Below are 23,616 nucleotides of genomic sequence, written 5' to 3'. Positions count from 1 at the left end.
TTCTTGAAAGATTCTACTCCTAAAGATTTCATCCTTAGACCATATAGAACAAGAGTTTCTACACATCCTAGATCATGAGTAGAACTCCTTGCAACATGTAAGGAACTCATAAAATACATGCATCTCTAGGTTTATTTACTAGAGTTTACATGCTACTCCAACTGTGCAGAATTCTGAGCAGTCAATGTTCTCCAATTCAGTAACTAAAATGAAACATAAAAACAAGATAAGGATTATATCAAAGAACCTAGGAACAGTGTTCAGTAACCACCACAGATTCCTGCAGTAGGAGAAAATAAACTCGAATCAAAGGAGGTGACCAAAGCATGAAAATGTTCCCTTCCCCCGGTCCAGGAATGGTTGCAATTTGCACACAAGATGTAATTGTGCAAATCCTCCAACCATCTGCTCTTTGAGCAGGAGCTATGAGTCCAGGAGGGCCTAAAATTATGAACCAGTTCAGCAAAGGAGAGTCCGCTCCTATCTATGATGGAGACTGGCTTCTGAATCCACAACTGCTCTGTCTTACTACACTGAACCTGAATTTGTTCCTCTCACTGTAACAGTACACATACAGCAGCTTCTAATATTTGGATGACATAGACAGCTTAAAAAAAACAACCCCTAAGTGGAAGATGTTGGTTATCACCTATAAAGCTCCATATGGCACAGGATCAGGTTATTTGCAGGACCACCTCTCCCCATATGAACCTGTCCCACAAGCTCTAACAGGGTAGACTCTGGGTCCTTTCTTGAAACAATGTCATCTGTTGTGCATGCTTTTTCTGTTGTGGCACCTGCCCTCCAGAATGTGCCCCCCCCCCCACATATAACTGGCCCCAAGCTTTTGAGCATTTAGAAAGGCACTAAAAACCTGTTTTGTTTTGTTTGCTGTTGGGGTCATGATGACTGGAGTTCTCATCTTGAGAGGGCAATAATTGTGAGTTCCCAATCATGTACTATTGTTATTATTTCTTTTCAATATGCCTGACAGTTTGTTTTTTACTCTTTTTAATATCCAAGTTTAAAATATTTAAGGGAATTGCAACTGTCAATAAATTGATTTTTTAAATACCGGCATTATCATTTACTATAATCTCAGATTTTAAATAACTACAGCTGAGAAAATCATACACTGGATTGGTAAAAGAAAAAAAAACTTCAAAAGTCTGAAAATTTATCAGTAGAAACATTTACTAGAAGCTTATAATTTTGTAATATCAAAGGAACATGCAGTAATGGTGTTATAAACAGCAAAGAGAATTCATCATAAAGGTTGTAAACAGCATCTGCTTGTTCTCCTAACAGAAGGCACAAATACAGACTCTGTTGTCATGAATAACAACAGACAACTTTCTCATACAAGAAAAATCAGCTATGGGGCAGTTAAAATGTTTAAAAACACAATGCACCCAATCTTTACTTGACGAAAGCTACAAACTTTAAAGCAGCTTTTCTCAGTCTGGGTTCCACTGTACCCTAGGGTTCTGCGAGAGTTTGCTAATGGTTCTGTGAGAGATCATAATTGGAAAAAAAAAAACATTGTTTTTTTTAACTTTGCGCACTGTGCAATGCTAGCACTCACAGTGTTGGGAACTTTTAAGTGCCATGTGACTCAGTTGCTGGCCTGTTGCTTTGCTGTTGCTGTAAATGTTGTAAAATGTGGGTTGTGTAGATTAGAAGTGAATTGTATTGTGTCATTTTTGTGATTTTTATGCAGGATTAGGGTTCACTGAGACCTGAAGATGATTGCATGGGTTCCCCCAGTAAAAAGGCTGCTTGCATGCGTATTTTAGTAAAGCATCTGATATTTACAAAAAAACCTCTTCAATTCTATAACAATCTTCCCCAACCTGATGAACTTCTAAGGTGTTGGGCTCCAACCCCTCATAATTGCTCATTAGCAGTACCAAGGGATTATAGAAGTTGAGGTCCAAATATAATTGGAAGGCAAAAGACTAGGAAATATTTACTGATTGCCTATAAATACAGCAGAGACATACAAAACACACTGAGGATGAAATGTTCTAACCCACAAATACTCCATTTTGACACTGGAATGGGACATTCCAAACTTATCAGAAGAGTTGGCACTGTTTGCCAGTTGCCATTTCGGTGCAATTCCAGGTGCTGTCACCTTTAAAGACTTTCGTGGTCCAGGGCCTGGGTATCTGTAGGGATTACCTTCCCTGATGACCCGTGCCTGCTCAATAAAGTCTAGAAGAATGATTCGATCACCACCTTAATTAAAGACTGCTATCTTCAGAAGCCACAGAAAAATATCTTGCAGTTGCCACCTCATTCCTCTGGAATAGTATTTTGCCCAGATATTTGGATGGCCCTTTTCCTCCTAGGTTTCAGAAAGCTGGTGAAGATTTAGTTATTCCATAAAGTCTTTGGGCAGGTTGTTGTGACTATCCCTCTGAGTTATGAATTAGGGTTCTGAATACTGATTCCTTGTTTTTATATGATTTATAATGTAATGTTTTAGTTTTAAAACTGGATTATTTATTCAACTGTTAATTTCAATTTATGGATTTGGGGAGTTGAATGCTACTCAGAGTCAATTGGTTGAAGCAGCTTATAAGCTTTTTAAGTAAACAAGCAAATAATAACATTAAAACCCAGTATAACAAAACACTGAAACATATACATTTAATTCACCACCAGGCATAACCAGAGTTCATACCATCCTCAAAGGTCCTCCAGAAACACCAGGTTTTAATCACTTTTTGGAATACTAGTAAGGATGGGGCTGTTCTAATCTCTGTGATTTAGCCCCAGTAGGTAAATCAGACCAGAAAATCAACTCCACAGGAAGATTAAAACTTTTATTGAGATTGATTATAATAACAGAGTCAGTCTGATTGTGCAAAGTAATAATAATAATTAGTAGTAGTAGTTCTGGGTGCAGCTATGGGACAAGCCACAGAAATACCACAAGAATGCAGCTTGGATAAAGGAGGTAGATAAGAATAAAAAAGAAGCTGAAATGAAAGAATTTGTAATAACAGCAGAAATGGTGGAGAAAAAGGCAAGGAAGATCAACAATTGGTCAGGTGAAGATGAACTGCATGGTTTTTGGTTGAAACATCTGATTGCTCTGCACCCACACATTGCCAAGCAGTTTAACAACATACTGCAAGGATGTGACCCCTTCATGGATCACTGCCTTGTCGTGGCGAAGGGGCTTGCGTAACTCAGTGAAGCCATGAGCTATACCGTGCAGGGCCACCCAAGACGGACAGGTCATGACAGAGAGTTCTGACAAAATGTGGTCCACTGGAGAAGGAAATGGCAACCCACTCCAGTATCCTTGCCAAGAAAACCCCATGGACAATGTTAAAAGGCTAAAAGATATGACGCCGGAAGATGAGCCCCTCAGGTCGGAAGGTGTCCAATATGCTACTGGGGAAGAGCGGAGGGCAATTCCAAGTAGCTCCAGAAAGAGTGAAGCGGCTGGGCCAAAGCCGAAAGGACGTTCAGCTGTGGATGTATCTGGAAGCGAAAAGAAGGTCCGATGCTGTAAAGAACAATATTGTATAGGTACCTGGAATGTAAGATCTATGAACCAAGGCAAGCTGGATGTGGTCAAACATGAGATGACAAGATTGAACGTCGACATCTTGGGAATCAGCGAACTGAAATGGATGGGAATGGGTGAATTTAATTCAGGTGACCATTATATCTACTACTGTGGGCAAGAAACCCTTAGAAGAAATGGAGTTGCACTCATAGTGAATAAGAGAGTGGGAAAGGCAGTAATGGGGTACAACCTCAAAAACGACAGAATGATCTCAGTGCGTATCCAAGGCAAACCATTCAATATCACAGTCATCCAAGTCTATGCCCCAACCACTGATGCTGAAGAAGCTGAAGTTGACCGCTTCTATGAAGACCTACAACACCTTCTAGAACTAGCACCAAAAAGATGTCCTTTTCATCATAGGGGATTGGAATGCTAAAGTAGGAAGTCAAGGAGTAATCGGAATAACAGGCAAATTTGGCCTTGGAGTACAAAATGAAGCAGGGCAAAGGCTAATAGAGTTCTGTCAAGAGAACAAGCTAGTCATAGCAAACACTCTTTTCCAACAACACAAGAGACGACTCTACACATGGACATCACCAGATGGTCAATACCGAAACCAGATTGATTATATACTTTGCAGCCAAAGATGGAGAAGCTCTATACAGACAGCAAAAACAAGACCAGGAGCTGACTGTGGCTCAGATCATGAGCTTCTTACTGCAAAATTTAGGCTTAAATTGAAGAATGTAGGGAAAACCACTAGACCACTCAGGTATGACTTAGATCATATTCCTTGTGAGTACACAGTGAAGGTGATGAATAGATTTAGAGGATTAGATTTGGTAGACAGAGTGCCTGAAGAACTATGGACGGAGGTCCGTAACACTGTACAGGAGGCAGCAACTAAAACCATCCCAAAGAAAAAGAAATGCAAGAAAGCAAAATGGCTGTCTGATGAGGCTTTACAAATAGCTGTGGAAAGAAGGAATGCAAAAAGCAAGGGTGAAAGGGAAAGATATAAGCAACTAAATGCAGATTTCCAGAGAATAGCCAGGAGAGATAAGAAGGCCTTCTTAAATGAACAATGCAAAGAAATTGAGGAAAACAATAGAATGGGGAAGACTAGAGATCTCTACAAGAAAATTGGAGATATGAAAGGAACGTTTAGTGCAAAGATGGGCATGATAAAGGACAAAAAAGGCAGGGACCTAACAGAAGCAGAAGAGATTAAGAAGAGGTGGCAAGAATACACAGAAGAACTATACAAGAAAGATCTTAATGTCCCTGATGTCCACGCTGGTGTGATCACTGACCTTGAGCCAGACATCCTAGAGAGTGAAGTCAAGTGGGCCTTAGGAAGCATTGCTAACAACAAAGCTAGTGGAGATGACAGGATTCCAGCTGAGTTATTTAAAATACTAAAAGATGATGGTGTTAAAGTGCTGCACTCAATATGCCAGCAAGTTTGGAAAACGCAACAGTGGCCACGGGATTGGAAAAGGTCAGTTTACGTTCCAATTCCAAAGAAGGGCAACGCCAAAGAATGCTCAAACTATCGCACAATTGCACTCATTTCACATGCTAGCAAGGTTATGCTCAAAATCCTACAAGCTAGGCTTCAGCAATACATGAACCGAGAACTACCGGATGTACAAGCTGGGTTTCGAAGAGGCAGAGGAACTAGAGATCAAATCGCCAACATTCGCTGGATCATGGAGAAAGCACGAGAGTTCCAGAAAAATATCTACTTCTGCTTCATTGACTATGCAAAAGCCTTTGATTGTGTGGATCACAACAAACTGTGGCAAATTCTTAAAGAGATGGGAATACCAGACCACCTTACCTGTCTCCTGAGAAATCTGTATGCGGGCCAAGAAGCAACAGTTAGAACCGGTCATGGAACAACCGATTGGTTCAAAATAGGGAAAGGTGTACAACAAGGCTGTATACTGTCACCCTGCTTATTTAACCTATATGCAGAGTACATCATGAGAAATGCCAGGCTGGAAGAATCACAAGCCGGAATTAAGATTGCAGGGAGAATCATCAACAACCTCAGATATGCGGATGATACCACCCTAATGGCAGAAAGTGAAGAAGAACTAAAGAGCCTCTTGATGAGGGTGAAAGAGGAGAGTGCAAAAGCTGGCTTGAAACTCAACATTAAAAAAACTAAGATCATGGCATCTGGACCCATCAATTCCTGGCAAATAGAAGGGGTAGAAATGGAAGCAGTAACAGACTTCATTTATTTGGGCTCCAAGATCACCGCAGACAGAGACTGCAGCCATGAAATTAAAAGACGCTTGCTCCTTGGGAGGAAAGCTATGGCAAGCCTAGATAGCATATTAAAAAGCAGAGACGTCACCTTGCCGACAAAGATCCGCATAGTCAAAGCTATGGTTTTTCCAGTAGTAATGTATGGCTGTGAGAGCTGGACCATAAAAAGGCCGAGCGCCGAAGAATTGATGCCTTTGAACTGTGGTGCTGGAGAAGACTCTTGAGAGTCCCCTGGACTGCTAGGAGGTCAAACCAGTCAATCTTAAAGGAAATCAACCCTGATTGCTCATTGGAAGGATCGATAATGAAGCTCAAGCTCAGATATTTTGGTCACCTAATGCGAAGAGAGATCTCTTTGGAGAAGACCCTGATGCTGGGAAAGATTGAAGGCAAAAGGAGAAGAGGACGGCAGAGGATGAGATGGTTAGATAGCATCACTGAAGCAATGAGCATGAAACTGAGCAAACTCAGGGAGGCAGTGAAGGACAGGAAGGCCTGGCGCAATATGGTTCATGGGGTCACGAAGAGTCGGACACGACTTAACGACTAAACAACAACAACAAGCAAGGATGTGAAATTGAAGATTGCTTTACATCTGGGAAAAACTACCTAATCATAAAAAAGCCAGCAAAAGGGCAGCACCAGACAACTACAGGCCAATTACCTGCTTGCCAACAACTTTCAAATTGCTAACTGGTGTGGTAGCTGATGCAGTCCAACAGCACCTAGTTAAAAACAAGCTCCTTCCATCTGAGCAGAAAGGAAACTGCCCAACCAGCAGAAGGACAAAAGATCAGCTCCTAATTGATTACAGCAATTGATTTTGGAAAACTGTAAGAGAAGGAAGACCAACTTGAATGTAGCTTGGATTGATTACAAGAAGGCATTCAACTCCCTGCGACATGACTGGATAATCGAATACCTAGAAATAACAGGAGTCAATAGAAACATCAGAAGCTTTGTGCAAAGATCAATGGCACAATGGAGACACAGTTGCTGGTCAATGGTGATAGACTGGGAGAGGTTAACATCAAGAGAAGAATCTTTCAAGGAGACTCACCATAAAACATCAAAAACATCTGTCAGGTTGTCTACCTCCTTTACACTGACAATCTGAAGCTGTATGGAAAAACACCATCTGAAATGGACTTGCTGCTCAACACTGTCCAAATATACAGCCAAGATATTGAAATGAAGTTTAGACTGGACAAATGTGCCACCCTGACCATCAACAGGGGAAAAATAGTGAAAACTGAAGGAATCAAGATGCCCTATGGAAATCACATCAAGAGTCTTGATGAAGATCACTACAAATACCTGGGCATCCTTCAGGCTGACAACATCAAGCACACTGAAGTCGAGAAGAAGGTTAATAGTGAATACATCATGAAAGTGAAGAAAATCTTAAAATCCAGACTCAGTGGAGGAAATACCATCAAGGCAATTAATACCTGGCAATTCTGGTCATTAGATACACAGCTGGAATAGTGGACTGGACTCAAGCAGAACTAGAAGCCCTGGGTAGGAAGACCAGAAAAATAATGACAATGAATCATGCCCTTCATCCATGCAGGAACACTGACATCTACTTACCAAGGAGCATAGGTGGGTGTGGAATGCTGCAAGTACATCAGACAGTTGAAGAAGAAAAAAGGGCATTAGAAGAATATCTGAAAGACAGTGAAGAAGATGCACTGAAGCTAGCACACCATGAAGGCTTACTGAATAATAAAGGGACGAAACTGGTCTATAAGAAAGACCAAATGAAGAACAGAAAAGAGACATGGCAAGAAAAAGCAGGTAACAACAAGACCTGGCAATGGCTAAGAGCAGGAAAGTTGAAGAAAGAGACAGAGGGACTAATTCTGGGTGCACAAGACCAAGCCTTAAGAACAAATGCATATAAAGCCAGAATTGAAAAGACAGCAACAGACAGCAAATGCCACCTCTACAAAGAAGCTGAAGAAATAGTGGACCACCAAGTTAGCTGCTGCAAGAAGATTCTGCAGACTGATTACAAACAACGGCATGACAATGTAGCAACAATGATGCATTGGAATATCTGCAAGAAATGTCACATGCCTGCAAGCAAGAACTGGTGGAACCACAAAACAGAGTAATAGAAAATGAAGAAGCTAAAGTGCTCTGGGACTTTAGAATTCAAACAGACAAGCACCTGCCACACAACACCCCAGACTTAACAACTGTTGATAAAAAAGACAAAAAAGTCTGGATAGTGGACACCGCAATACCTTGAGACAGCAGAACAGAAGAGAAAGAACTGGAGAAAATCACAAAATATAAAGACCTGCAAATAGAAGTAGAATAATTGTGGCAAAAGAAAGCAAAGATAGCACCAACAGTAATAGGTTCCCTGGGTGCAATCCCAAAACAACTGCAGCACCACTTGAACACCATCGGCATTGACAAAATCACCATCAGTCAATTGCAAAAGGCAGCTTTACCTGGAACAGCTTACATCCTGCGACGATACCTTTAATATTATTGAAAAACAACATCTGCCTATCTAGGTTCTTGGGAAGAACTTGATAGGTGGACAAAAATGCCAAATCCAGTCTAAATATCTGGCTGACTGTGCAACCAACCATAACAATATATTAAACTTGTATGCTGCCTAACTCTCAATGACTCTAGGTGGCTCACAACTAGTAAACAAAGAAATTACAATAAAATCAATAAAACATAAAAAAAATAAAGGAAAGATGGCAAGTGTGATGAAGTGAGGGATCTCAATCTCCCTCACTGAATGTCTGGGTGAACAGCTATAACTCTTCTTCCTTCTTACAGTTCAGTGAATTAAGGAGTCATCTGTCTGAGCTGCTTCCAAATGTTATCTCATTGTTCTGGACATTAAAAAAAAAAAGTTTCAGTCCTTTTTGCCTAGGTAACAGTTCCTGCATATTTCTGTCGAAGTCATCTTCCTTATTCTCTACATTGGGTTTAAGTGTTCCAAAGGAGAGAGAAAAGGTCATCCTTGGGGTCTCTGATGGTGAGATTCCTTTTTTCCTCCCATGAGGGGACAGAAAGTTAATAGTTTCTGCTCTTACCTTAAATTGCAAAATTCAAAAAACTGCTAAGGATGGAAGATAGGGTGCAAAGGCCTGACTGAATGTGGCAAAAAGGAAGAACAGGGAGAAGGGAAGGGAGCTGAACTAAATAAGAACTATGCAGGGCAGACACAGTTTTGAAGAGTGCAGATATTTCTATAAACTCACACCCAACTTAAAACACAGAACTCAGCTTTTTATCATTACAACCTGAGCCCAGACTTCTCCTCTGAATGAACCTGAGACCTACTATCATCTTTACAGCTTTGGAAAACAACAGTGGTGTCTCAGATCTTCTGTGATTTTACAGCAATCCCTAGGGACACATCTTAGCCTACAAGGCTAAGCTGCAGCATATGCTCTGAAAATTGCACTGTGGTACCTTTAGCAATGCTGCAGTCAAACTTCAAGGCCTAGAATGTAGCATGAAAGCTAGTACAAGTGGTGGCATCTATCATAATGCTTGTGAATACTGTAATTTCCCTTGACAGCTCTCAAGTTGGCAGATAGGAAACATTTTTTGTGAAAAAAAGAATGGTCATAATTTGCTAGCTTCGAGTACAGGATGAATACTAGATTAAAGAACAGATTTGAACAGATTTTAAATGTTCTTCTGTTAAATATCTCAAAACAACTGACCCTTAACCAAAGGAAAACTCAAATTCTGAAGAAATTCAAATGGTTAACAGTAAAAAGAATAAAACATGTCAAAACTGCAGAACAAGTAAAAGCCATAGCTGCCTCTATTCAGTGATGAATCTTGGTCTTGGTCAAAGCATGAGACATAATAACCCCACCCTAAATAAAGGAAGCATACAAATGTGTCAAAAATAAAATCTTGGTAGACATGTTCACTAAACTTGTTAAACCTTACTGTATAGATTAGGGACCAGATACAAATGGTTTCCCAGTACCCCATTTGTAGCACCTACATTCCACATAGTTGACGAAGCTGAAATTTTTAAACTTCTAGTTTGGAAATGCTAAGGTTCAAAATGGGTGCCTGAAACATTGCAGGGAATGCAAACAAAATAGTCTGTCTACTCTTGCCATAAATGAATTATTTTTGCAGTTTATAGACAGGATAGGATTTATATCAATATTGTAGAAGAGAATTCTTGATCCAAATGTAAATGCTTAGGTACCTAAAACAGCATCAAAACCTACACTCAAAAAGTAGGTTATCAGCAAGACTGGGTGAATATAATAATAACAGCAACAACAACCACCTGCAGTAGAATCAAGGATATTCAGTAGACATTGAATGTTGAACAAGAGCAGGGGTTCCAACATGGGGTGCCTGCACCTCCAGGGGGTGTGACAATTTTATGCACTGAGTTAAAAGCTTATTTTTTTAAGTTCAATTTGTTCACTGCATTAGAAATTAGACGTCTTCATCTTCAAATGTGATGTTACTTTTGTAGGGGGTGTGAACGTTAATCAAACATTTCCTAGAGGTGCAGGGCATAGGAAAGATTGGGAACCACTGAACAAGAGTAACTGTCTATTATCTAAGTGGGCCTGGCTGGTTGACACTGTGAATAGAATTCTTCCATACTGTAACATTTTCTTACATATACCAGTTGTGCTCTGTTTTTCTTTGGCACTCCAAACTTCCTATCAAGCCATCTCTTTTAAGTACAGGTAGTCCTTGTTTAGCTACCACTATTGGGAGTGGCAACTTGGTCATTAAGCAAAGAAGTCACTAAGTGAAACTGTGATTGTGCTTATGATTTTACTTCAGCTTTCCTTTGCTTTACAGACCTGTGAAGGTCATAAATGCAAGGATTGGTTGCAAAATTACTTTTTCATCACCATTGTAACTGCGAATGGTCACTAAACAAGGCAGTCACTAAATTAGGACTAGCTGTATTTGAGAATTAGTCATATTTTTCCTCTTAGACTTGACTTTCTCTTCAGTTAACCTCTCCTCCTGTGATGGAAATCCTATTAAATCCATTATAGCTTAAGCCAAACTGACCTTCTGTCCAGTCTCTGGGCTTTTGTCAATGTTTCAGACTGCAAGACCCCACCCTTAACTGCCAATGCATTAGGGGAAAATGAGAAGAGACAATTATAGAAACAACAGCATAGTAAAATACTGTGAAAGGAAAAAAGGGCTGAATTAAGCAGTTCTGTAATGAATCACATGAACAGGCAAGGAAGTACTGATGAGGCTGTACAGGACCCACTAGATGTTTCTTAAGAAGTGAGGTCCATGGAACAGAAGGAACCTCAGAAGCTTGCAGATATAAATTTTCTCTTTAGCAATCTGCACTTCATTAAGGAAAAATTCACTGCAGTGAAAAAGAATAGATGAGCTTACCGTCATGTCCAAAATTCAAAGCTAACATAATTCCTGTCTGTGGTGACTGGGGATACTCGGAATGCTATATCTAGTCCAGATGGACTCCAAGCCCTCTGCAGGTAGAGGAGGTTGTGTAAAACACTTAAAAACAGGGAACAGATTATTGTAATTATGTGCTCTTTTCCTTAATGCTCTTTTCTTAATGCTCACCATGAGTTATTAACATTATTCTCCTGCTAAGCTTAACTCATACATAATTATGTTCGTAATGATGCAAACTGTGGTTAGAAAAACTGACAAGAAGTTCCACTGTAATCCTAAATCTGAAGTCATTAACTGTCTCACATTACTCCCCCAATCTGTTTATCCATGGTTAAGCAACTAGCAGCAGTACATCCACAAAAGAGCTCACTTTAAATTAAAGCAATTCACGGCACAAGTGGTCTGGGTATATCTTTAGGAATGGTTCCTTTACAGAAGAAGAAGTTGTTTAGGAGCTGGCCTTTTTTATTATCTATGAAACGGATACCATGCTCAGCATTATTATGGCACGCTCTCAAGAGACTGATAATCTGGGAGATTTCTGTCCTAAATCTAGGGAAGATGGATTTAGGGCTGAAGGAAGGTAACAAGATATTTCTGGTAATTCTCTGCAGTTATGAAATCCCATCTCCTTGAAATTTTGTCAAGGGCCACCAGTGGCCATTCTTTCCTATGGTGCTCTTAAGACAAGGAAAGAAATATCTTCCAGCCTGGCTTGTAATGGTTGTGATCCAGCAGGGAGTCAACAGTTGGGGCTCTTCAGTATTTGATATTCGTTACTTTTAGTTAAATGCTTTGTCATTCCAAGTTTATTTTATGGTCTCAGCTATGAGTTTGAAGCATGCAGGATAAAAGGAAACATGCTAATGAAGGCATATTTTATGGAAAGTTGTACAAGAAATTAAGACCACACATTGATGAAGTGGTTAGAAATCAGCTACTCAAAAAGATCCTGCATGTGTGAGAAATATGGATGCTATGAAGCAAAATTAAACTGGCGACACTGATGAAAATGCTTGCACAGCTGTCCTTCCAGCTGCTATATTCAGAATTTCTCTCAATAAGAAGGAACCGATCAAAAGAACATTTCCTCATAAAACTGGCACCCAGGCCAGCTTGATTTGGCAGCAGATGCCACTCCTAGTGCAGGGGTTCCCACACTATAGCTTGCAACCTCCTTGGGGGTTGCAAGCAGGCAAGAGGAAGCATTGTCAAAATCCATGCTACACCATTTGTCATTTTGCATAGAAAGGAATCCTTATAGCCTCTATATGTTTTGGACTACAGCTCCCAGCATTTCTTCACAGTGGCCATTACGGTTGGGGATGATAGGATACGAGATCTACAACATCTTGGGGATACTATCCTGCCTAGGCATAGGTGAGTACCAGGACACCACCACATAACATGTACCATGTGATTATTTATTTTCTCCATATCCAATCCATTTCCAATCTCATCTGGAGATCAGAAGAAGGCCTTATCATATTTACACTATGATTTGGGAAAGTAAGAAACAGCAGAAGACATACTTTTTGATTTGCTTTTAATAAATTGCATCATAAGTGAGAGATCTGGAGAGTTGAGTGTGTCTGGGGATCTTTTTTGCCAGAGGAAAAGAAGGACATTACGGATGCTTACATGTTATAGAACATCTAGAACCAAGGTTTGGAGAAACACCACACTAAAACATACAGCAGCATTTTTTTCAATTAAGATCCCAATGCACCCACTGAAAACTACCCCCATTAACTGAGTACAATAGTACAAAATGAGGGTCCAATTGTAATGAGGCCTTTAAAAGTATCTTGTCATAGGTTTGTTTCTGGATGGTACAAAATATAAGCAGGAAAGTGAGTAGGGTTGTGTTTTACTTATTTGGGGTGACTTTACTGATGAACAGCTAAAAAAGTAAAATGTTTGTTCTTACAATAATAAAGTCTCTATCCTACGTCTATGCCTTATCTTATTCCTACTTCCTAATTCCCAGGCTTTTTTTTTTTGTCTTGCTCATTTATTCAGAGTGCTGAAGTACATTTTCTTTAGCTGTGAGTCTCTTACTTTTCTTCCTCTTGGTCCAGTTTTCACTTTGGGAACACAATAAACTGCCTGCAAAACAAGTTGTTACGTGGTCTTCAGAACCACTGCTGAATTCACTTTATTAGCTTGAGTTTCAGCCTTTCTTTTTCTGTCACAGTCTTGTCTCCTACTAGCATATTGCAACCAATCTGTCTCTTTCCCCACAGATTTTTATACTGGCTGTGTCTGCTGGATGATTCACTTGGTGGCAACCTTCAACTCTAGCAGGGTGTTGATTTTCTATTCTTTGCTTTACCACTGCAATGGCTGTTTTTCCTTTAACCAGACTGCCTGTAGATGCCTTCTCTTTTTTTCCTCTCAGTCCTCTGATGTTCAAGCTGATCCTTACTGCCCCTTGCCATCATCTCATAGGTCTGATTTTTTTTCATCATTCTTCCTTCCACTGAGAACCAAAGCTGTAGCCTCCACACACACACATACACACCATCACCATTGTCATCTCTCACATCTCTCCTCCTGTCAGGGTTCTTTTTATCATTTAGCTGATTAGCTAAGAGGTGGGAAAAGGAGATTCTTGGTGCTTCCAAAACTTTTGTGTGGCTTTCTGAAGGGGAAGCCTTGCACCTTCCAGAACCTTTTGTCAGGTTCCAAACAAAAAATTAGATGGAGGAAACTGGTTTGTTTCCCAGCTTTTCCCAGCCATACATACCTACAAAAATAAATGGGAAAGATTTGCATATTCTATTCCCTGATTTTTCTATGTGATTTTCCTTCCAGATAGCTCATGCATATTAAATGTATTGTATACTGAATATGTAATCATGATTTTAAAGTCTCTATACTTGAACATCTTAACAAAACCGACTATATTATTAAGCTGATTTCATATTATCTTACTAAGTATTTGAAACTAATGGAAGTGCTACAAAAACATCATTTTTGCTACTTAACATGCTACATTGCCCTTAAAATTAAGACATGAAACATTAATGCCTACGTTACACTTTTAGATCCACTGAAATCAATGGGCCATATTGAAACACATGTTTAATTTTTTTCATTCCAATCAATAGGATTTAGATACTTATTGGGGGGAGAATCATACCTAGAGTTTCAAAACTTAATGACATCTGCAATTCATATAAAAGGGCATGCTATTAATGCTTTCAAATTCGCCACAATTATGATATCAGTATGAATTCACAAGTACGACAGCCAACTTCCCAGGAATACACCTTCCCTTGTCTCAAATAGAATCAACACTGGGCGAGGCATGACATCAATCATGTAAAGAAATGGCAGATGTCCAGACCCTCCTGTACAGGTAGTTCTCACCTAACAATGCTAATTGGGACCAGAAACTCCATTGTTAAATAATGTGGTCATAAGTTGAAAAACCACATGTCTGCGCTGCTTAGCAAGAGCAGTTCTGGTCACCATCATTAAGCGAAGACCACACAGACTGTTAAGCAAGGACTTCACATGACCACGGATCCCGACTTCCTGCCAGCTTCCCCACTGACTTTGCTTGTTGGAAGCCAGCAGGAAAGGTCCCAAATCACTATCATGTGACTGCAGAATGCTGCAACAGTCAGAAGTGTGGGCTGTTTGCCCAGCACCCAAAACACAATCACATGACTGTGGGGGTGCTGTGACACGTGCAACTTTGAGGACCAATTGTTAAGTACCACTTGTTCAGCCCCGTCATAACTCTGAATGGTCGCTGAACATGTGGTTGTTAAGTGAGGATTACCTGTATAGGAAAAAGTTTTGTTCTTTTAAAATTAGAGGCAGAACGCCAGAGAAATGGAGAACAAAGCAGCTGTTCCTGAATCAGGGAAAGAACTGGGGTGTACCATCTCCTTAAGAATTCTGATATACGTTTGGAATTTCCAGGGCTGGTCCAGAGAAAAGAATCAGGGGTCTTCATTTTAGAATTCAGGTTATCTCTGAATTGGGATAATACAGGGAATTGTAACACATCAATGCTATTTTGCAGATTTGTTTTAGTTTAATTGATTTGTATACTGTGAATTGGACAGCTCTGTAGTCTAGTTTCTGCAACACTACATATTTACAATGTTAAGATTTAAAGTTAAAAAGTGATATATATTAATAAAGTTTGGTTTTTCTTTATTTCTTATGAGATTGCTATACCTCCCAAAGGGAGGGGAATAATAGTTGATTCATTTTTAGACACACATTTCAATACTATATGGCCAGGAGGAGGAGCTCTAACAATATTTTTTTTAATATTTTCACTTATCAGAAAAGTAGAAAGGTGTAGGAGCACTATCTCTTTCATATACCATTGGTTGGGCAGAGGAAACCAGGTGAGGCACCCTCTTGGAAACTACGTGGTGGGCAAAAGCCACTATTCTAGGACAAGTAGTAGGGTCAGGTTGTGAAGACTTAGAGGGTTTCAAGGAGAGGAGGTTTGACACTTCAAACCTACCACCCCACAGGCTCAGATTTGCTTGCTTAGCAGTCCAAAAATCTGGATACAGGTCTCTCACCTTTATAATCAATTAGAGTTTTAAGGATCTACAAACTGTTAAGTTTCAAGTTTTGTACAACTGAATTACTAAACATTTATATCCATTTCCCATCAATGAATGCTTTATTTCTCAACAAATCCCAGCAAAAGTAATTGAAAACTGTTGGAAAATGAACCGCCTAATAGCCAACCAATCAATGCAAATATCCGACCAAGACTTAAAAAAAAAAAGAAAGAAAAAACCTATACAAAAGTACTATAATTTATACCACTGTCTATATTCTACACACAATGGATGGACTGGAAATGTACCATATGCCTTCTTCTCCTGTTCCTTGCAAAATGAGCTCAAAGTAGCAGATTATTTGTTTTCAAAAACAAGAGACTGAAATTTTACTTTAAAAGGCTGAGCAGTTACTGAACCTCTGTCAGCACCAGACCTCAGCTTTTGCCATCTAGAAGCCTTGCTTATTCTTTTCAGCAAGTTCTATCCTTCCCCAGCTCGGTGCCTTCCAATTTGCTGAGAAGACAATCTGCAGTACAGACCAAAGCCAGAGATTCTGGAAACTGTATTTCCAACATAATTAGAAGGTACAAAGTTGCAGAAGGTTGTCTTACATAAGATTAGAATGACAACTTTTCAACAGACTACTATTTCCAAGTGAAACTGGCTAAGAAAATGCCTAAACCAGGGGTTGTTTTATGCTGTTCGCCCAGTCCTCTCCAATTATAGCTCCATCTGAAAACAGGGGAAATAATTCTGTGCTGACACTGAAACAATTCTGTAATTTAAAAAAAAAAATCTTGCAGAATATATAGGCTTGTCCAGAACATCAGCTTTACACATGCCATTTAACATATATTTATTCTCTTAATTTCCCGATATATTCAGAACCAAAAAGATTATGAGTGGGGGAAAGTAGACGTATTGATGAAACAAAAAACAATTGGAAAAACTTACCAGAGACATTAATTGACGTTCCAGCATCTATAATTCCACTGTTGGGCCGTACACAATACCTGCGTGGAGCCGTAGTCTTCACTTTGAAGCAGACATTTTTATCTGTAGGGTTGCCAAGTTTCAGATTTGTGGTGACAACATCTGTGAAGGGACCTAAGGGACAGAATAAACACAACTTTGAAGTTTTTCCAAACTTCACATAAATGTACACATTCCCTCTCACATAAATGTATGCATAACATGCAAAAATACTTAAGCCTGATTAGAACAATCCACTTAAGCCAGACTCTATCCAACCTGTAGCACTCTAACGTGTTGGGGCTCCAATTCCCCAAATGCCTACCCTGAGAATTCAAGGAACAATATACCTAGAGTCCTAGATTAGGGAAAGGCCAGGCCAGGCTAGGCTATGCCTTATTATCAATCTACTTTTCTGCTAATGACTCAAGACAGCATTTATAGTTTTGCTTTGGTCACCTCTTCCATTTTATCCTTCCTGCTAACTACATTAGGCTTGGTGAGTAATCTGCCCAAGATCTTCCAGTAAGTTTTTTTTTAATAGTAATTTAATTAAAATTACAATTGCAAAGATAAAAACTAATACAAACTAAAAAAAGAGAAAAAGAATAAAAGGCGCAGAAAAGAAAAAAAAAGAAAAATAGAAAGAAAAAATAAGAATATAGTAAAGAAAAAGATAATATATACAGAAATAACTCCCCCCCTTTATCATAAGTATAAATAATTTTAGTAACTTATCACATTCTCTTAAAATACAACAAATGATCACTTCTTCCCATAACCCATCTCTTATCCATAAACAAAACCTTAAAGTCTTGTCATTTCAATCCTGTTCAGCAAGAGTCCATTAAGGATTACCAGCAATAACAACATACCTAATACAACCTTGATCAAATAAACCAACTTTATATCCCTTCCTTTTACTTTCAACAATCTTGATCTTTAGTCCTTCCAAATAATGTCCTAGAACTTGGTTTCTTTTCATTTTTTCTTTGTCCCTTATTCAAAACACAATTCTTCAAAGCCTCTTTTGTAAATCAAATATAGGAAAATTATCTAGGTCATTCTCTTGGTTTACTTGTATTTCTCTTTTAATTATTAAGACATCAGCTGGTTTCTTTTGTATGTCCAAGTGTAGCATCTTTTTCCATAACATTCTTGTAGCCTGTCATTTTTAAATCCACTTTCAGATCAGTCTCAATCGTGTCAGGTAAAGCTTGTTCCTTTCCCATAACATCTTTTAAACACAGTCTATCTATAGAGGCAGACACTCTCAAAATTAACTTCTGAATCCACTGTTCAAAAATTACCTTCAATATGTTAAAATATTTTGCTTCATTCTGTATTATTAAGTCAAATTTAAAAGTTCTTCTCCTTTAATTGCAATCTTTAGTTCCTTCTCATTTCTTTTAGTGTCCAACCTTCAAAGTCTTATCCTATCATTTTTTTTTAAAGAATTCAAAACAAAAGCATTTTTCCATGGGAAGGGTTCTTATAATTAATTCCAAAATCTTATTTCAAATCCATCTGGACCCTTAGTCCGTTTCTAACTTTCCAGAATCAAAGTTCTAATCACCCTTTTGCTGTTTATTCCCCCCCCCCAAAAAAGGACTTTTTTAAGTCCTTAAACTTGTATTTAAAACTTTTTTCGCTAAGGACTGAAAAAAATTCACGAGGTGTTTTCAGACTTGTTGATTGAAAGGTTTCAAATATCTAAAAAGCACTTAACAAGCAATTTCCAAAAGTGATTAGAAAAGTATGCGAACCCAGTGTCTTTAAAGGTGCCAACTGTGGTTTGAGCAAGATGGCTATTCCCTTGTTTCCCAGACCTCTAAATCCACCAGAGATCGCTGCCTTGCGGTCTCCTTATGAGGAGCAACTATCTGAAGCACTTATGGGCTACTCACTGGCTCTTCATTCCACTGCAGTTGTCAGTTCTGCTTTTAGCAGAACTGTCTTCAGTTCACTATTTCTTCCCTGGAAGTGATCTTCCAATAAGTTTTATGGTTGTGCCCATCTGATATTTTAATTTTAATGCTTTAGTTCACTTCCCCCAATTCATAGTCCCTGAAATGTTACTTGATTTTTTTTTTGAACTATATATATTTTGTGCATATATAAATTAGAAGTGCCAACTTAGATAAACCAAAAGATCACTTCTATCTACTGAAACTAGCCCAACAACATTCATTAGGCTAATTTCACTGGCCACTAACATTCTGGGACTATTCTATTTTGTTAGGATGCTGGTGTAATGAAACAAACAAATAACAATGACTGGTTAGAATATATCCAAGAAATAAGGTGGCCATGAGGGAATGGTTATACAATGTTAAGGCACTGGACCAAGCCTGGGGTAAAGCCCACCCTCAGCCATGGAAGTTCACTGGGTGACTCTGAGCTAGTCACTTGCCCTCAACCTAATATAACCTACAGAGTTGTTGTAAGAAAAGTTAGGAGTGTAAGGTACACCACCATGAGCTTCTGGAGGAACGGCAGAATATCAACAAATAAATGAATATATCTGTATGAGTGTGTGCATCTTTGAAAAATTGAGAAAAGGTGCAGTTGCCCAACTGGAGAACTAGAAAAGCCTGCTGTGATCCACAGACCACTTATAAAGCCCAGCTTATGCACAGGGGGCTTCCTTTGGCTCTGTTTTTTAACTTGCACACTGTGCACTACTGAAAACTGTTGAGTTGTGTGGCATTAATGGTAATACAAGAACTGTTAACACTTGCCTTTGCTGTGAACATCCCAGGAGAGTCACATGGTATACAGTATTCATACAAAATCTTTTTTTAAAAAGTGGACAAGTATTGTTGGAAGGTTGAGTACACATCAGGCCCTAAAGACTGGCTAAACAAAATTTGTCAGCTTTTAGTCTTTGAATTGGCTTTGTATTGATGGAGAGGCACAATTAGACAATATGATCTGGCTTTAATTTCTTGTTTAAAAATGAACCCTAATGTTTTGTATAAATATGATTGTATTAGTTTTGGTATGAGGTAAGTAGAAAAATCCCTAACGTACTGTATCACAATACTGTATTCAGCTTTTTTTGGGTATTTTTTTCCTCTAATTTTTTCCTTCTGTTGATTAGGTTTTTTTTTTTTAGCATATAGCTCTTCACCCAGGCCTTTGCAAGGGAGGGTGAGATCCCTCACTTCATTTTGCTTGCCATCTTTGATCTTTGATTGCTTTTATTGTAATTTCTTTGTTTGATTGTTGTGAGCCGCCCAGAGTCACTGAGAGTTGGATGGCATGCAAGTTTAATAAGTAATTATTGTTGCTGTCATTGTTATTGTTTTTCATAGTTTAGATGGAAATTGACAAAGACTGCATTCAATTGTTATCAGTGGTACAACTGGATAAATAAAACTTGATTTAAAAAAAGTATGTTTGTACAAAATCAGTTTATAGTTCAAGTTGGCCTTTTAATTGCTACTGCATCTTAATTGCTGGCACTGGTACTGCAATTCTATGAAGAGACCAAAAAGGAATATATTAAAACTCAAGATAGAGCTAAGAGCATGGCATCCCTTAATGCCACACTTAAGAGCATCTTTCAAACAGGAAGCTGCAGTGAAGCAAATTTGCTACAGAACTTACAAACAGGTGTTGCAGAGGTTTGCTAATTCATGTACTGATGCAGAGGTATGCACAAACCTATTTAACACATTCAAATCCTACATTATCACTGTGACAAGTTGGTATCTAAGGTGTCAGATAAAAAATTAAAAAGTTAACGGCCAAAGTGGCCTCAAGCTATTATTCCTGAAAGGAAGGCAGGGATAAGACAGTTTCACAATGTTCTTTTAACTCCTGAAAGCTATCCATGCACTGGTACACTCTTCAGTTGCAAATCCCTTTCATTAACAATATTTTATAGAAAGAATTACTTTTTTGCAGCTGCTATGAATCTACGACCTTTCAACTGGATGAACTCAAGTTTCATTTTATCTGCACAATTTTACCTATCTCTATATCCCCTGTTATTACCTTTACCAGCCAGGGGAAAAAAAATGTTTTCATTGATAAATTGTTTCAACCATTTGGTTATTTGGGCCAAATTCTTCTTATTTCATTGTAATTCACTTCATAGAATATTGTAGGGTATTCTACAATATCCTTTTAGATGCAGCAACCAGAACTGCATACAGTATTTTAAACATAATGACAGCATTGATTTGCATTAATGGATTACAAAACCACCAGTTCTATTTTCAATTCCTTTTCCAAAGGGTTCCACCACAAGGCTTGAAACATGTTTCTCTCAATCTGACTGTTAAGCTCCCTTTCCTTCTCAGTCAACAAATTCAGACTCCATTACCACATATGCGAAATTAACATGTTTGGACCAGCTGCACATGCTTTTACACTTCCTTTGAACTGCACTTGCCATTTCAATGCCCATTCCCCAACTTGAGTTCTTTTTAAAGTTCTTTACGATCTCTTTTGTTTGAAGCACCCTAAACAATATGACGTCAACACTAAACTTGGTCATTTCATTGCCCACACCTTTTTCTAAAATCTTTACAAACATGTTAAAAAGTAGTGATTTCCAATTAAAAAAACCTTGCAGAGCCCTCTATTTACATCTCCTGAGTACTGCTCTTTCTGCTAGACTAACACTATTATATTTGTCCAGGGCTCTAGCAAATGTTTTCTAGTATAGTGTTAGGCATATTAAGTTTCCGCTTTAAATAGTAGGGTATGAAAAGCCTTGTTAACACCACTTATAAATAGCCCCTTAGCAAACTGCATTATATACCAGCTTGCAAATTCTGAAGTTTCTGATGCTATTATGGGCAGGAATGAAAGGTCAAAGGTTAATAGCTTCTCTGGTCAATAGCAGAAGGAAACTACATGTGTAAGCTATGAGTTCAGTTTAGATTTTTACACATTACTTTCTTCACATTTATACATTATTTATTTAAAAGTTGTTTCACCAAAAGAACACATAGAATTTGTATCATAGCAGACTATCTTAAGTAAGACGATTTTACATATGTGGGATACCTAGAAGTCAGAAATAAAAATAAAAATTACCCTAAGTGGTTAGAAGAATTAGATGGAAAATAACAAAATAAAATGTAACAAAGACAAACACAAAATTATTTACTTAAGAAACAAAAATCAAATGAATGCATAGGAAAGGGGATACCTTGTTTGGTAATAAAGCTTGAGAAAAAGATTTTGGAATGGTAGTTGACTGCAAACTGAATATGAGTCAGCAGTGTGATACAGCTATAAATGCAATTTTATAACAGAAATGTATTTCTGTTGTGATCCTGCCTTGAGTACTCTATTCCATTCTGAACATTTTCAGGATTCAGAGAAATTGGAACAAATTCAAAGAAAGGCAAGGAAGACGATCAGGGGATTAGAAGTTCCTTTGAAAAGACAATGAAGAAGTCAAGATGGTGTTTTCCTTGAGAAAGGAACACTGAGAAGATATAATTCTCTTGAAATAACTGAAAGGATGTCACACAGTAGGTCAAGACCTGTTCGTTATCACTCCAGAATGCAGGATACAGAACAGTGTTCTTAAATTACAGGAGGCTAAAATCCAACCTGATAGGAGAAAACCTAGCAACTAAGATCAGTTCAACAGTGGAATGAGGTGTTGGGCTCCCTTTCTCTGGGTGATTTCCAGTAGAAGCTGGTGAATTATGGTCCTTTTATATAAATACCAATGAAGAGCAGGTAATCAAATTTGATTATCCAAACCCATTTGTGATTCAACTTGGTTTCCTCCTACTATTCTAGGTTTTATGCAAAGGTGGCCATTAAGAAGCATAAAACAGTTTTTCCAGCCAGATGTACCTAGCGCCAGATCATTTTCCCTCTTAAAAAACTCCAGGGGGATATGTGATTGTGGTCATAACATCATGAATGATGTACAGAACTCCTGCATTATTCTCTCATAAGTTTAGAATTTATAAAAGAGAAATATAACTCAATCAATCAATCAATCAATCAATCAATCAATCAATAGCTAGCAAGCAAGCATACTGGGCTTATGACACTTGTCACAAATCCAGAGGAGAATTCACATCAATCTGCTGCACCAATAAAATTAAAGAACTGCAATCCATTTCCCCTTGTTGTATAAGCAGCTTCTAGCTAAGAAAGAACTTTTAAAAAGAGTTACTTTTAAAAGCTGTGTACTGGTCCATGAATAACAATAAGTCATGATTAGGTGCTACCTCAATATTTAGAGGGAACGTCCTCTAGACTGGGATGTGGATTCTCTTCAGGTTGTGGAATGCTTTTACTCATGCCTAAAATATGACAATGGAATCCTCCCTCTCACGCATTTGCATTTATTTGTGAACTCCAAATAATAATCCCAGTTAGATGGTAGTACTTAGACAATTTAGGTCAATCTCAAAACAGTATCCAGGTTTGGACATGGCCAAAATTTGGATGAGAGACCACCAGAACCACCACCACCCTGCTGTAGGCAAGACTGGGAAGTTGAAAAAACATCCCAAAAAATGGCAGTGGCAAACCACTTCTGTATCAGCACCAAAAAACTGCATGAATGTGTCTATGAAGTCACAAAGAATTGAGTGTGGCTCAAAGAAGACTCTACCCACTAATTAATTGCATGTGCAAAATATTGTGCCCAACAGGCTCTTATGAAAGGAGCAAAAAGTCATATGGTGGCTGGGAATCACTGGAGTTGGAATTTGACCTATCCAGGGAGCATTACACTGGGGACAACAGGTCTAGTTATTTGAAGATTACCAGTGGTAGTTTTGGTATAATTACAACACCAGAATCAGACTACAATCTGTTATGCAGAAATCTAGACTATGCTACCACGCTGGATTATACTGGCAAATGCTCCTTCTGCCTCCAAGT

At 38.6% G+C, this 23,616-nt stretch overlaps 1 protein-coding gene across 1 annotated transcript in view; it reads right to left on the bottom strand.

Annotated features, from left to right (window-relative positions):
• The window catches only part of VAPB (VAMP associated protein B and C), a 54,770-nt gene that overhangs the window by 9,451 nt on the left and 21,703 nt on the right, over nt 1-23,616 (bottom strand). The window contains exon 2 of the mRNA XM_088153101.1: nt 16,726-16,878. Coding sequence (XP_088009227.1) covers nt 16,726-16,878 — 153 coding nt within the window. The remainder of the gene's footprint in view (nt 1-16,725; nt 16,879-23,616) is intronic.

The sequence above is a fragment of the Python bivittatus genome, unplaced genomic scaffold, assembly GCF_059951505.1.
Source record: "Python bivittatus isolate LINGU-HERP-01145 unplaced genomic scaffold, Pbiv_v1 ctg000700_np1212, whole genome shotgun sequence".
In the NCBI taxonomy this organism is placed as follows: Eukaryota; Metazoa; Chordata; class Lepidosauria; order Squamata; family Pythonidae; genus Python; species Python bivittatus.
The sequence above is the reverse complement of the archived record's forward strand: the minus strand, read 5'-3'. Positions and strand labels throughout refer to the sequence as shown.